Below are 16,052 nucleotides of genomic sequence, written 5' to 3'. Positions count from 1 at the left end.
TAAAACAATTCATGTCTGATGTAAAATGTTTGGGAGATTTATTTTGTTTATCAAACTGTCCTGCTTGTTCAGCAGAATTATTCTTACTTGTTCCCTTCCTACCTCATGATACAGAGCGTAGGTTTAGCTTCACAAGTGTCTCAGATAAATGCTATGTATAAAAAGTTAACACAGTTTAATTAAAAATAGGAACTTCGAAAGATGTTGACTCAATGCAATGGGTCCCTCCATCTCAGAGGACATAGAATGACTTTTGGCTGAAAGTGACACTCAGATACCCTTTTACACATTTTGTTAACATTTTTTGTAATACAAGATTTGTCAAAAAAAGACCACATATTACAAAATGATGTAATCATTGTTAGTTGCAAGCAACACACTGTAATTTTTTCATACACTATTACAACCCAGCTCCAAACCTCTGTCTTGATTACCCTATAAAGCTATAAAAAGAAAGCCTGACCGATGACTTATGTCATAATAAATTAAGGGAAATTAAATTTTTCTGCTTGTGTGCTCACACACCAGCATTTGCAGTAAATTGAACTTGTCATATAAAGATGCCAGGGGCATTGCAGACGTATACTGCTGCAACATCACACAGCTCAGGAGTCATACACCACTGACCCCTTGCCACTCTTTGCATGGCTATGCTGATTTTGGAGGATATGAAATGAAATGTACACATGGATGAACTACGTATTTCAGCTAAATTGGAACTGCATTAATGCTGCTTAATTGACAAGTGAGCTCTTGCAATGTATAAAAGTCAATGAAGGCTCACGCAATGTTGCTAAATTGCTCACATACAAGATATTACAATTGTAACTAGAAAAAATTGCATTTCCTGTGGAAAGTGAATACTATAAGCTGGAGGTGTTTGGTGAAAAATGCAGAAGAATTTAAAGTCAATTGCAAAAAACTTGCAGAAATGCAAGAAATTGGAAAAAGGCATATAGAAAACCTGTTTAAGAGGAGTGAACATTTTCAGTCAATTCAAAAATCCCATCCAAAGACTATTAGAAATCGCTGCAGAATACTGCTTTCAAACCTATGCAGAAACCTTTAAGGTAAAATGAGCTACAAAGCTACAGCTAGCTGAAATGATAGCTTATAGGGTATCACTTGCAAGTTGACCTACAACTTGCTAGTGATATGTAGTATTTAACTGTTGAATCTACAGTAAAATACCCTATACAGCATGAATAAACCCAGAGCCAAAAAAATAACAATAATAAAAAAAAGAAAATGACTTGCTTTAAGCATAAAAGGACTTTGCAAAGAAAAGGTTTTGAATTTCACTCCAAAAAGTTGTAAAACTCATACGACAATTTAATATAAATTATTGAAGTACTAGTATTTGGGACAATTAAAACAAAAACATCGCAACATACACCAGTACTATAGCATGTTTTACAAAAGGCTACACATTTAAGCAAGGTTCAGAAGAAGTAACTCAGTTAGCAGTATCTGAGTGTGTCTCATGCCAGAGATTTTGTTGAAACGTTCTTTGAGGAAAATCAGTCTGTTCTACTACTCACAACTCATCATCAGATCTACAACAAAAGGTTGTACTGCCCTCTTCCGGCCGTCCAATCCACACTAACTGAGTCTACCACAGACTGCTCAGGTCTTTTCAAGGGACACTCTTGCTCACCATCGAGCACCGACAGAGCATTGCTTACATCCTTCTTTACATCATCCACATTTTTGTGCATTAACAGCAATATCACGGTTTACTACTGGCAAGAAATAAAAATGACAAGCAAAGCACTGCATGACTTGACTGTAAAACTTAACATGTAATAGTCTGAAGTTAAATCTTAAGTGATTTAATATTGAAGTCTCCAGAGAGTACAATTTTTGAGTCTAAAAGCTCTTACTCTGAATTTTATTTTCACTTTTACTCTGAAAGGTCGCTTCCGTATGTTCCTGTTGACGTTACAGACGTTGAAGTAAAACGTCATTACGTTTTAATCGTGTTTTGAGCGCGGGAGCTTTGAGGAAATTTGCCGACATCAAGCAGAAAACGTTGCAGGTACTTTCTATGGAAGCTTCCTTTTAGCTCAGCACCGACTGTTGCTAAGGAGGTTTAGGAACTAGCCCGAACCTAAGCTGTCAGTCCACTCTGCGGGGCTGGCAGCAGCTTTAAGGAGAGGAAATAATCAGGTATCGAAGTCACCTGGTTTGTGCTAATGCTAGGCTAAACAATTGCATAAGTATTAAAATAATTCCGGCGTGGCGGAATAAATACGCCTCAGAACAGTACAAGTTGTGGCGGTACAGTTAAACAGGAACTATCATCTTGTTAATATGCTCTAAATTGCGACCCAACCCTACTTATAGTAGTGTTGTAGTGTTTTTACTGTGTAGCGTACACAGTGAAAAGAACAATAGCAATTCTATGATATTTAACAGTCACAACGTATTCTGATCTGACAGAACACCGGCAAGTAATCAAGTTCTTTAGTAAAGATAAGCCGGATGTTTTTACTATCTGAAATCACAAAAAACCGAAGGAGGCTCTGTCTTATGGTACAAAACTGACAGTCACTTGTCTGCGCCCCCTGTCGGCCAGGTGTTATCATGGCGATGAGAGGAGAGACGAGAGTGGAGGTAGAGACGGAGGAAGAGGAGAACTACGGCCCACAGCCTCTCTCCAGACTGGAGGTAAAGTCTCCCGACTGCTTTCTGTGCTGGTTTAGTTAACACTAGGGCTGGACAGTAATATATATATATATATACATATAATATTGACTCCACTCCGATAAGGAGCCGCATAGTATTCTGGGAGATGTAGACTTTCGTTGCTCAACCTCTCGCAGCGAACTAAGCAAGGTTGCTGTGGCATCAACTAACTCTCTCTTTGGTTACCTAGCAACGACCTGTTGAGTAACCTTCAGGTTTCTCATGTCTCATAACCGCTTAAAAATAAACGAGGTGGAGATAAAATTGGATAAAACAGGAAAGACCATGCATTTCACATATTTAAAACAAGCTAATCAATAATTATTAATATCTACTGATATGAAACGCTTATATTGTGATAAGTTATCAGCCATATGGTTCAGCCGAAGTTTAGAGCTTAGTTTGTGTTTGTATTAAAAGTTATTAAATGATTTGTCATGTAAGTCACTTTGAACGGCTTGATTGCTGAAATATGCCATACATATAAAATTGTCTTAACTTAAGATTTGATATGACATTAAATTACATAAAATACAGTTGTCTAAGCAAGCCTTCTGCAATTTGATGGGTAACACCATGGTATTCACAAATAAAAGGAAGGTCAAGTAAATGTCAACAGAAGACATTCTACAAATGTGTCTAAAGTGTTGTCTGTAAATAAATCATTTGTATTTCAGTACTGGTGGGCCTGCCCCCTGCTGGATGCTGATGTTGTCTTTTTGCCTGCAGCATTGTGGGATTAGTGCCAGCGACATCAAGAAGCTGGAGGATGCAGGGTTCCACACCATAGAAGCAGTGGCCTACGCACCCAAGAAAGAGCTGCTCAACATTAAGGGCATCAGTGAAGCCAAAGCAGACAAAGTTTTAGTAGGAAATGTCTATCCTTCCATTTACACAAGCTAAAACTGTACTTTTATTTAGCTTGGTTCATTTATAAGCTCAAATCTTCTATGTTTTCCATTGCATGCATTAAAAGAACTCTGACTGCTTCATTCTGTCCACTCCAGTGAAATGAAATGAATGGACTTGTGGTTGTGAAATAGTTCCTCACTGAGATGCTAATAATGCACAGCTGCACTGAGCGTTTTCCATGTATTAAGTTTAACAGCATTACTTAACAATGTACTCTAGTCATCAGAGAATTAATGGTTAAGTAAAGAAAATTGTGAATTAATCATTGGTATTTTCTGCACTTATGCTACTTTCTTTACTTTCTCTCTCACTGGTGTACTTGGTTCTGTCCCTGGCAGGCAGAAGCAGCCAAGCTGGTGCCGATGGGCTTCACTACCGCTACTGAGTTCCATCAAAGGAGAGCAGAGATCATCCAGATCTCCACAGGCTCCAAGGAGCTGGACAAATTACTGCAGGGTGTGGCCCAGTGACTGCCTCTCAGCAGTGACTTCTACACCATTGGGAGGGAGGCTGACCTTGCTGAGTCTCTGTTCCTGTGCAGGTGGGATCGAGACGGGTTCCATCACAGAGATGTTTGGAGAGTTTCGGACCGGAAAGACCCAGCTGTGCCACACGCTGGCCGTTACCTGTCAGGTAGCATCCTGTTTGACCAGGAACTGAACATGGAGGTGTGTGAAGAGGTGTGTTCACAGGAGCTGGTTTTCCTCTGTCCATAGCTGCCTATTGATCAGGGAGGTGGAGAAGGAAAAGCAATGTACATCGACACAGAAGGAACCTTCAGACCTGAGAGACTGCTGGCTGTAGCTGAAAGGTAAACACATTTATACTTATCTTTTTGTTTAATGTACGTAAACATGCCAAAGTGTTTGAACCCTTCCTGCTTGTCTTTTATTTGCTGGGGTTAGGTATGGGCTAGTGGGCAGCGACGTGTTGGACAATGTGGCCTACGCTCGAGCCTTCAACACAGACCACCAGACTCAGCTGCTTTATCAAGCCTCTGCCATGATGGCTGAGTCCAGGTCAGCAGTGGTCTCAGTTACATCTGAACTATGATCCATTGCAAAAGTCTGCAGGAATTTCTTTATACATTAAGACGGACATATTTTGGCTTCAGTGACATCAGACGCTCACAAAGCATTTCAGTTGAACTTCTCAGTGTAACTGGTATTTTCTCCAGGTATGCCCTGCTTATCGTGGACAGCGCCACCGCGTTGTACAGGACAGACTATTCAGGCAGAGGGGAGCTGTCGGCCAGGCAGGGGCATCTGGGGCGGTTCCTCCGCATGCTGCTCCGGTTAGCAGATGAGGTACGCAGCACAGCTCTGTGACCCAAACCCCTTGTTCTGATGTAGTGGACATGTTGGTTGATCATGTCTTTGCAGATCAGCCAGGATTCCTAGCTGTTGTAACACAAACAAGTGAGACTTATGTCTTTTTCCCTCCCCCCTCTAGTTTGGGGTTGCCGTGGTAATAACCAACCAAGTGGTGGCACAGGTCGATGGGGCAGCCATGTTTTCAGCAGATCCCAAGAAACCAATTGGTGGCAACATTTTGGCTCATGCTTCCACCACAAGGTGTGTTTGACTCTAAATAAGATTGTTTACTCCTCAGCCGCACCTCCAACCATTTTTCCTCTGTCCAGGCTGTACCTGAGGAAAGGCCGAGGAGAAACCAGGATCTGTAAAATCTACGACTCCCCCTGCCTGCCGGAGGCTGAAGCAATGTTTGCAATCAATGCAGATGGCGTTGGAGATGCCAAGGACTGAGCCTCCCTTGGCCAGCAGGGGGCTGTAGTGAGCTCAGGAAGAGCTAGAGTAAAGTGTTCTCATGGTTGGTTGACTGTTCATCACAGTCAGTAAATGTCTCCTACCTGGACATCAGGTCATATTAGATCTAAACATTCCTCAGTTACATGATGAGTATCAGTAACAAGTCCTTCATAGAGTACTGACAATATAACCTGGGAAACCTGAATAAATGACTTCAATGGACAATATTTGTCTAGAGATTTTGCTGAGGCTTGTGTGTCTAAGTTTAGCCTCAGAAGGCAGAAATTTTATTTAAAATGTTTTTGTCCTTAAGCTGTTCTGTCCATATTCCCTTCAGAACTAAATTTCTGAATTATTTGAGCAGTGTGTTAAGGGATCCTTTAATAAACTGGTAACTAATTCAGAACCAAGCAGTTTCATTTCATTAAAATTTAATATTGATTCAGATTTACAGGAAACGACGATCATTTTTTTCATTGAGTGCTAACCAAAAAATATAAGTGCAATGATGTCACTGTAAAAATAAGACAAGTAAGACTTTTCTGGCAGCTGCTGCAACACTTGAGGCTTTAAACACTCAAAGACCAAGAAACCTGCTGCTGCTCTGAGATCAGCTCATATGTTCCTGGGCCAGTGGTCATTGGAGGCAAACATGCTGCAGCAGCTTCAATGGGTGTAGTAGTCAGGTAAGCCTGCTGCTTCTTAGACTGACAGTTGGAGAAAAAACCCCAAAGGGCTGAAAAGTTTGCAATAAAGGTAAAATCAATAAATGCAAAGCACAGATGTGGAATCAATAAATACAATCCAAGCAATTAAAAAAAAAACAGTTACTAGAAAAGTAACCATATGTCATAAAATAATAAAATGGATAGTTTGAGAGACATCTATTAGTGAAGGAAAACATCCCAAACTGTCAGTTTTGTTTGTCGGTTAAAAGCTGAAGCTGAGCCTCCAGTTCATATGCTTCTTCATCCTGAAGACATGAGATGAAAGTTATGGTTTACATTTCAGTATCACTTAAAAAAAAACACATTTTATTTAACCATTCTTATACTAGGATGTCTTTTGAGATGAAATCTGTTAAGGAGACCTGGCCAAGAGGCATGGGAATATAGATATGTTCTAATGAGACAAGATTCTAAATGTATATAATTAGTTTGCATCTGCAAACATTTAGAACTGCAGACAGAAATGTGCATGTGTTCACATGCAGAAGGATCTTACATTGTCTGTGGGCATCTTCAGTGCCAGCCTGGTCCAGTTTGTGGCCTCAGAGATGTTCCCCAGATCCTTGTGACACTAAGCAAAACAGCAGCAGCTTTACAGTTCTCTAATGTCTTCATAAAGGCATCTGTATATACTACTGTATTGGGATTTGATCTAAGCTGTTGAGTTTCAGGGAATTTCCAGTTACCTTGGCGATGTAAAGCCTGACGTTCCTGGAGAATCCCGGCCTGAGCTCCTCTGCCTGCAGGACAACGCATGAAGGTCACCAGGACAACACATGAAGGTCACCAGTTAGAGAGAAATAAACACTTCTCTGTTACTGGCGGAGCTAAACGTCAGAATGTGACTTTCATTTGTTCCATGTTTCCAGTGAACTGACTTATTCAATTTAACCAGACAGATGCAGTTGCAAATCAGGAAACAGTCAAAATGGCAACTAATTGTTAGCATGTATGTCAAAGTATTTCAGGTAACTGATATCAGAGGTCTGGTTTAATCCCACTAAAGTGACTAGAGTCAAATGTAGAAGGATCTTCAGGGATTTATAGTAAACTAGGATTATAATCCTTACCACAGTTAACCATATAACATTGATATTTGTTCAAAATATACAACTGTGATAGCTGTCTCTACCTTGTTTCTTACTGCTCACCCAGGGAAATAAACCAAACTAATTTATTGTTATTCGGGATAATTCTTGTTGCTTTAAAAGAAAAATAAAGAATATCTAAAAAACTTGGCTCAGAGAAAATCCCTCCCTGGCTCTGAAAGGATGTGACACGTCAGTGGAATTTTCATTTGTATGATTTTTTTCTATTCGTTTTCCTCTGGATGTCCTAAAAACCGAAAGAAGTAAAAACAGAAAAGCAGCTAATTGCTGTGGTTTCAAACTTCTGTTAGCTACACAGGCCAATAATACTATATTTCTCCAACTTTTACTAGTTAAAAAACACAAGATTAACATGTTCATAGATACATATTTAACAGCACTATGTGTCCCATGTGTTCAAACAGACACTGACCATTAGATGTGTTGATTAACAGTCTAAATTTGTCATATTGATTACATTTTAAATGCATGCATTTAAATTGTAAGACTGGGCTGCTCAGCTCGAACGTTTTCCACAAAAAGCTAATCAATTCATCATTTTAATTTTATTTAGAGCACATAGAATTAAAAGGCGCAACAAGGCTCTCCTAAATTTGTATAAAAAAATTATTTATTGTGGTCCCCCAAGTGCTTCTGAATGAACAATTCTGGACCTCATGGCAAGACGTTTCTACACTACTGCATAGTTGGAGTTCAGAATGAAAAGCAGCTCCAACCTTCAGGAAGTTCTCCAGGGCGTCATGAATGGAGGCGGTGGGGGCGCTCCGGTACAGCGCAGCAGCAGCCTTCTTCTCCAACCAGTCAAATGTGGCAACCTGCAGCCCACCCAGCCCCCCATACACACACGTCAGAGAACACACACAGGTTGGTTGGAGGCTTCCATCAGTGTGTGATGGGTCTCACCTCGTAGCACCATCTGCCCAGCAGGTAGTAACACACGGGGTCTTCATCACTGAGGGCCAAGGCTCGATCTAGATGCTCCTGGATGGACCAGGGAGAGAAACAACACAGAACGGCTTAAATTAAATTACATCTATTTAGTATTGGCAAAAACATTATGTTTTGAGAAAAGGGTTCTTGTGTGGCAAAAGTCCAGAAAAAAACTCAAAGGCTTCATTTATTAGTTGAACAGCAGCTCCTCTTCTGTCTCTCTGCAACAACCAGCTGCACTGTATGAAAACCAATCCAGAACTGAGGACTGACTGGGGGTTTGAGAGGCCAGAGCGCACACACACACACACCCACACACACACCAAAACCCAAAGACACTGATCCAGGAGTGCTTTCTTTGTTAAGTAAAAATAAAGAGTTCATGGCAGCTGTGGCTCCTTTACTGGCTTCATCTAGAAGAGACAGTGATGAGCAGATCACGTCTGATACAGTTTTCTAGTCTCCAGGAAGAAAAGAAGGAAACATGACTTTTCTTCTGGTCGGGCAACACTTCAGTCACCAGCTTGTCTGGGAGACAGACGGGGTTAAACACAAACCGGCCAGCGGATCATGGTCTCCAGGAGGAGAGCAGGAGTTGCTGTCGGCAGCAGCAGTGTGTGAAACATCAAGGTTTTCCTGCAGTTAAACTCTGATCGCCAACAATAAATCTACAACTCTGACTGTCTGAGGTCTGCATACACATCAGGAGACAGCTGGGACATTGTAATAATGAAAAAAAAAACGACCAGTAAAGAAAATGGTTATTAACTATGATGGATACTGTTAGTGCAATATGAAAACTCCACTACATTAAGATCCTGTTATCATCCCTCCCTCAGCCATGAACAGACCAGGAACACTTTGTCTTTGCTTCACAAAAACTCATCATTTTATGCAAAACTAATGGAAACTTTTCAAAACAATTTTATAATCAGAGGAATAAAACATTCTGCTGTCTAGCAAATCAGTAAACTCATATTTATATCTGTATGTTAATAACAGATGGGTGGGCGGCTACTTTACCTTCAGGATGTGGCCGCTCTTCAGTTTGCTGTGCATGCTCTCATGCTCTAAGGAAAGTCTGGTCAGCATAGCGAACCTGACGACACGACCACAAGACAGCCATGAAGGACGCAAACACTCCGGAGCTAGAAGGACACCGACTGTCTGCTGCTGATGACCTACCACTTATGACTCTCAGCATCCAGGCTCCTGTAGTTCAGAGCCAGCTCCGCCTCCTCCCGACCTGCACACAACAACCGTTAATACAAGAGCCTCTATGATGATGATGATGATCTGTCCAATGAGTCCAACACTGTCTCACTGATCGGCTGCCCACTTGATGGAATTAGTTTTGAAAAAATAAGAAAGCAGAGGCATGCTTCATTAGTCACATGGAGCAAATCAGCTCTGTGTGGATGGACCAGCTCCGGTCTGCAGGGGGCGCTGTCCTGCAGCCTGTTGATGCCTGTCTGCTTCACTGGACCCACAGCAGCAGCAGGGCTGCAGGGTCCTATGGTCCTTTGGACTCATCATGTGAATCAGCACTGATCCAGATGTCAAATACTAAAATTATTTTTTTATTAAAAAGGATGTTTTTCCGATCACCACCACAGAACGCTGTCATATCCTGACTGGAAGCAGAAAAACATGGAACTGTGGTCACTTAGGGTTCGGTTCTATTCAGGGCTGGGCAGCTCCATTCCTACAGACTTAGATCAGGGGTGCTCACAGTGCGGTACGGGGCCATTTGTGGCCCTCTGAAGGATTTTATGCAGTCCCATGACCTCAGTTCCAGAATGGAGTAAATCTGGCCAGAAATTAAGGTGATTGAAGCAAATGGACATGCTGAATCATGCAAGGTTACATGATTTACACATAATTAACATCTTCTACTTAAAAAAAAAACCATATGCGGTAAAAAATAGAATCCAATATTTCTGTTTTCATCTTTTCTTTGAAGTGAACTGAAACACAAACATCAAGCTGCTTTTGCTCAAACACAAATCATACATCCCACATCATGAAACGGAGAAACTGTGGACCAGTCTCATAACGCAATCATGCAAAACCTTATTTTGTATCTACAATGATTTGCAGATCCGTTTTCCACAAAAAGCTAACAATTTTGTTGATTTTTCATTTTTAGTTTTTTATTTTAATTTACTCTGGAGCAGATGGAATTAAAAAGCACAACACGGCTGTTTTAATTTGGCATAAAAAAAAAATATTTAGTGTGGTTCCCCAAAGTGCTTCTAAATGAATGATTCTGGACCTCATGGCAAAACATTTGTACACCTCCAGCACACCTCAACCAATCCCTGCTCAGCATCCAGACGTTCAGCCTGCAGAGGCCTGGGAACGATTCACTCAGCCGGAGCTTTGAACCAGAGCCAGAACCAGCCTGGTGCTGAAGCTGGTCTGGAGCAAGAATGCCGGGGTGACTGTGTCAGTGTGTCTGTGACTGAGTGTGTGAATGCTCCCACCTTTTTGAGCGTAGCTGGACTTCTCCTGCTTGTCCTTGGCACACTCGTACATGTCCTTGTAAGCGCGGGCCAGCCTCCAGAGGAAGTCCCTGCTGTCTCCGCACTGCAGCAGGATGAAGAGACAGTTAGGAACCTCAGTCATCATCACGAATACAAATACTTTTTAGTTTACATGAGCAGCAGAGAAAACTATTTGACATTTTACAGCCTAATGGATTCAAAACTTTGGGAAATATTTATCCGTCAATCTCCCAAAATCTCAGACACACTGAAGGACCAGATTCAGTCAGTTGAAGCTCCTGTCCACTTTGAGGACGGATTTTGTCCATCGTGGACAGACAGCAACTCACCTCTGCTCTGTTGTCCAGCAGCAGCTGAAAGCCGTCTGCTTTTAAAGTAGCGTCTCCAGTGTGAAGGATGTCACTCTGAGCCAAAAGCAGAGCCAGCTCTCCATGAGGAACTTCTGCCTCCATCCACAGCCTTCCCTCCTCTTCCTCCTCCTCCTCTTCCTCCTCAACTTTCCTCTCCTCTTCCTCTTGGGAGTCTTCTTGGCGGAGGGTGAGGACCGTGGCACAGCTTCTTTCCTCCTCATCTTCCTCAGACTCTGGCTCCGGTTCTGGTTCATCTTCATCGGGTTCTGTGTACTCAGACTCAGCGTAGGCCGTGGAGTACCTGAAGCCCAAAACAAGCACTTCATGCTGCACGGCCCCTACACAGGATTCTCAGAGGACACGACTTTAAAGCTACGTTCAAGACAGGATGCAACAAATATCTCTGTGAAAAGGTTGATATTAATACTGAATATGTTCTTTATTTATTCATTCTTTACTCATTTAGATGCTTATGGTCTGGTTCGATTTATTGGTGCACCTCAACAGGGGGGAATGATGTCATTACTAGTTACAGTACTGAGCTATTTTAAAATAGACTGAAGAAGCTTGCAACACTCAGACACACACACACTATATATATATATATGTATATATATATATATATATGTTCATCTCAGAGAAGCCCCCTGCTGACAGCCTGGTGAGAGGGGACGACATACCCTCCTTCACTGGTCTCCTCGTTGGTGTTGCCGACATCCTGGCTGGCAGTAAAGTAGATAGAACTGGAGCTGGTTGAGTCGGTCCGCTCTCTGTTGACATGGCGACGACGACGGACCCTTTGACTGTCCTCCACTCCCTTTCTAAAGGTGTGAGAGAGAAAACAGCAGCCAGAGAAGCCCAGTTTCACTCTGGAGTACAGGACACACAGCAGAACAAGTGCTAAGCGTGGATCAGATCCCAGCTCAAGGAAGTGGGTCACACTGCCAAACAGAACAGGGCGGTTGGTGAGTCCACTCACTTGACATCCTGGATGATCTGCAGGGCGATGTCCTGCAGCCCCCCCCGGAGCTCGGCCACCTCAGAGCGCAGCGAGGCCACGCAGCTCAGCACCTGGTCCAGCTGGATCCGGAGCTCCAGCTGCTGCTCTGGGGACAGACCCTGCACCACAGCCTCCACCGCTGCCACGGCCTGCTGCTGGGCCTCCATCTCTGGGGACGGACACACACATCCTCTGAACTTTAGACATTTTACTAATGCCTCTAGCATTTTTAATAGGGCCGCACTGATAAGAGTTCTCTGGTCAATCACCAACCTTTGAACAGCCTGACTTGTCAATTCTGGCTGATAGTGATTTATTTATTTTTGTCTGAAAAGTCAGAGCTAAAGGGGACAGTGGCTAATTTTCAACTCAGCACCTGCAAATGAGTTTCAGACGTTTGCAATTATAAGTGAGATCGGTTTCACATGGAAGACATCTGCCAATCGTCCATCACTCAAAATGAAACAAATCATGGCTGATTTATCAGTGCATCCGTAATTTTTTAATTGCTCAAACTAACTCCTGTTAATGTTGCAGCGACATGAACGATTACCTCAATATTCACTTCTAACACAATGCTGTGAAGGCATGAGTAGAAAAACAATGAAGGAAATCCCATGCTACTCATCCATTTCTGCTACTTACATGAAAAGGCTGATTTAAATAAATATATTTAAAAAATAGAAACTGAAAAAATACTTTAATAAAAACTTTAATTAATTTCCTGCAAAAAACAATTGTTTGATAGATCACTGGGGAGATAATAGATCATGAATATCCTCCAGACAAGAAAATGTATTTGTTTCATAATACATTTGGAAATGACAAAATAATAACTTGTGTCGGAATAATTGATCACCAGCAATTTAGGACAAAATATCTCTTGAAATATTTATTCTAGTTGTCAATATAATCATACAGAAATGTCTTTATCAAGAACAAGCCCCTGAACTCAAGGAGTTTAGAAGCAGACATGTCAGCATCTGAACAGCAGGGGGCAGTGTGAAGCTAACCTACCCTGAGCATCCAGAGGCTCCTGGAAAAGCGCCGCTCCATCCGCCTGGTCAGGCAGCCTGGCTGCTGGCTGGCCTCTTGATTCCAGCCTTTGGGACCTTTTCCTGCTCCGCTCTCTGTAAATTAGAATCCCAATCAACCCCAAACTGGCTGTAGCTCCGACAGCGAGTCCGATTAACCCGTTTCTTCCGAGCGAAATGATCATTTCTCCGCATTCGCAGGTCTAGTAACCAGCTCTAGTTATTCCTATCGACGGCGGCCCATCATTTTGACTTTAACAACGTTTAGAGAAATAGAGATCCGACTATCCGAAACTGGAACCAAACAGCGATAACGGTGACATGTGTTCTGCCACCTGACCCGACCTAAGCTCCGTTTAGCAGCTACGCTGGTACCCGGACCGCGTAGCAGGAAGCGGCCAGTCACTCCGCATTTTATCCACAATATAACGACCAGAGTTCAGAAAGTAACTATTCTGATGTTGGGATTTTCATTTATTTGTCTTCAGGCAAGATGCTCCAACAGTTTGTAGCAGTGCTGGTGAGTACCTCACGAGCTCCTCCATCCAGCACGGTCGAAATTACTTCCGGTTTTGCTTTCGAAATAAAATAACTTTAAATTTAATAGTACAATGCATTTCCTGTGGATTTCAAAATAGAGGCATTGAAATTATAACTAAACAACACTACCTACCACATGCGAGTTTTAGAGGACACAAATGTTGAAGAGATAAACTTCTCTTTTCTTAAGATAAGAAACTTATCTTAAGTTTCTTTAAGATAAGAATCTTATCTTGAATGTGCAGAAATTCAGAGAGCAGCCTGTAGTCAGACAGGAGGCCTGCATAGATAACAGGGTAAAATGTTTTTCAATGATGTTGAAGAGTCAGACAGCTCTTGGTGCTTCTTCTACTCATACTTCCATACTTCCTCCTTGGTCCTAATTGAAGCTGCAACACCAAAAAAACTTACTAATATCACTCAGTGCATGGTTCCTGCCAGGGCCGCAACTACATATTTTTGAGGTGGATGCGAACATCATCATTTTAGCCTAGCTTAAGATAACCTGAATATTTACAATTCTCTTGTTGATACACTGACATTTCTTACCTTCTGTCTTTCAACCACTTTGAAAAGCTTTTCTTCGTCTCTCCAACATCTTTATCCTTCCCCCTCTTCCGTTTTCTGTTTTGGGCCCCGGAGTTTTTTCTGCGCCCCATCTTTAGCTCCCTGTTGTTGAGGCATTACTACAAATTTAAAAGAAAGAAAAACGCGCCTCAGCCGCTGCCCAAGCTGCCTGTATGGGAGGGGGGCGCCTAATCAGTGCTGTTCCTCTGTTATTGATCATTTCATACACAAGCAGCTGTTAAGTACATAAAATGCTGACTATATAAAAAAAAATTCCCCACCTCGTTTTTGCGCCCCCTCTAGTGCAGCGCCCCTATGCCTTGCATACACTGCATAGCCACCTTTTGCGCCACTGGTTCCTGCCTTGCCTGCACACTTTAATGTCTTACTTTTTCCCCACTTAAATCTTACCACATCAAGAGGATGTAAGGCTGCTTTAATTATTAATCATTATTAATTATCCTCTCAGTTTTGGATTTAACACCAGAAGTAGCATTAATGGTTCCAGCATTAAAGATAGCAATTCTTTTTTTCTCCTCCCATGCAAACTTTCCTTCAGCTTATACTTGCTCTTTTTGTTTCTTCCCTGTTTCTCTAAGTTCCTGATTCTCCCGCCTCACTGCTTCTGCATACTTTATCCTTAGTTTTATCTGCTGCACATCAATCTCTCTTTTCATAATTTCACATCCCCAATAGGCCACTCTATGATTTCCTCCAGTTCTGTACTCCCTCTCTACACTTACACCTACACTATCACCATAGTCATGATCACCATCACACCTCCTTATCCCTCTGCAATCTTTTCCTATATGTCCAAATTCCTGACACCTGTAACATCTCATAGATGTAGGGATGTATTCCTTATACTGAACTTTACAAATAATAAAAAAACAGATAATCATTTAGTTGTTTTTTGTGTTTCTGTGTAAAGTAAATTTGTGATGATTTAGCTTACACCTCTGTTGATTTAAGTGTAAACTAAATCAATACAGATTCAGTGTCCCTTTTCTCAACTTCTCCAGTTGATTTTTTAGCACTTTTACCTGTTACACCTTGTGTGGCTGTAAGTTCAACACAAGCTCCTTCATCTCCATCCCCAAAGGAACTTTTGAAATAACACCTCCCGAGGGGCCAGACCCGTTCTCTACCTTTGCAAATTTACTCACATTTATGTTACCAACAAAAGTCATCTTATTGCTTTTCCTATCTGTTTGTCATTGCTGCATCCAATCAGAAGTTTTCCATCTATAAGAACTCTAACATACCAACTTTCCCTCTCAGGCACGTGCAGGGGGGGTTGAGCCCCTGCCCTTTTTATCCTTGATGCCCCTAGTGCCCTTTTTGAGATTGTTTTTTTTAATCTGTATGTCAGAAGGCCTGTTTGTGCCCCTCAGCAATAATATTTAACTAAATATAATAATTTAGTAAAAATAAACTAGTCTGGCTGCCCTCAGTCTAATAATGACTCTCAGAGCCTCCATGTTGTTCAAACTCCGGGTCCAAGGTGAGGAGGAGGAGGATCTGTGTCCTCTAACTATCAAATTATGGGCAAGAATATTTTTTCATACACTGGTTTGTGAATAAAAACGTAGGTCTGATGTTGACGTTAGAAAAACTGTTTCTATTTATATTTTCATAATCATCCTTGCAATAGCAGGACAAAACCCGCCTCGCCCCTAAACTCAGAAATGCTTCAGCTGCAGAGAAAACTTCTGACTTTAACTTCATCATTCTGCTAAAGGCCCGGTTCAGTACAGGCAGCTTGAGTCTAGGGCCATGCAGAGACCTTTGGAGGGTCAGGGGGTCAAATTTAAAAAAGGGGCACATTGAACAAAAACTCCGTACAACAACATAACAACAACCCATATTAATCAAGAATCTAATTGGATCCTACTATATCATTGCCATCATGCGGGGA

General features: G+C 41.8%; 2 protein-coding genes across 2 annotated transcripts; one reads left to right on the top strand and one right to left on the bottom strand.

Moving 5' to 3' along the window:
- Positions 1-1,981: 1,981 nt before the first annotated feature.
- rad51 (RAD51 recombinase) lies at positions 1,982-6,196 on the top strand. Its single transcript, XM_005814435.2, has 10 exons — positions 1,982-2,038; positions 2,579-2,670; positions 3,418-3,555; positions 3,939-4,056; positions 4,142-4,233; positions 4,317-4,411; positions 4,506-4,619; positions 4,778-4,907; positions 5,053-5,174; positions 5,243-6,196. The coding sequence occupies exons 2-10, from the start codon at positions 2,587-2,589 to the stop codon at positions 5,364-5,366; spliced, it is 1,017 nt and encodes a 338-aa protein (XP_005814492.1). The 5' UTR covers positions 1,982-2,038; positions 2,579-2,586; the 3' UTR covers positions 5,367-6,196.
- LOC102223335 (regulator of microtubule dynamics protein 3-like) lies at positions 5,784-13,621 on the bottom strand. The gene is made up of 12 exons (XM_005814434.2): positions 13,011-13,621; positions 11,973-12,162; positions 11,674-11,814; positions 10,973-11,294; positions 10,623-10,725; positions 9,322-9,382; positions 9,160-9,235; positions 8,110-8,187; positions 7,923-8,021; positions 6,784-6,837; positions 6,594-6,668; positions 5,784-6,342 (listed from the first exon to the last, which is right to left on the bottom strand). The coding sequence occupies exons 1-12, from the start codon at positions 13,210-13,212 to the stop codon at positions 6,283-6,285; spliced, it is 1,461 nt and encodes a 486-aa protein (XP_005814491.1). The 5' UTR covers positions 13,213-13,621; the 3' UTR covers positions 5,784-6,282.
- Positions 13,622-16,052: the final 2,431 nt, after the last annotated feature.

Source organism: Xiphophorus maculatus, chromosome 15 (genome assembly GCF_002775205.1).
Source record: "Xiphophorus maculatus strain JP 163 A chromosome 15, X_maculatus-5.0-male, whole genome shotgun sequence".
Lineage (NCBI taxonomy): Eukaryota > Metazoa > Chordata > Actinopteri > Cyprinodontiformes > Poeciliidae > Xiphophorus > Xiphophorus maculatus.
Note: the sequence above shows the minus strand (reverse complement) of the source record. Positions and strands in the feature narration are given on the sequence as shown.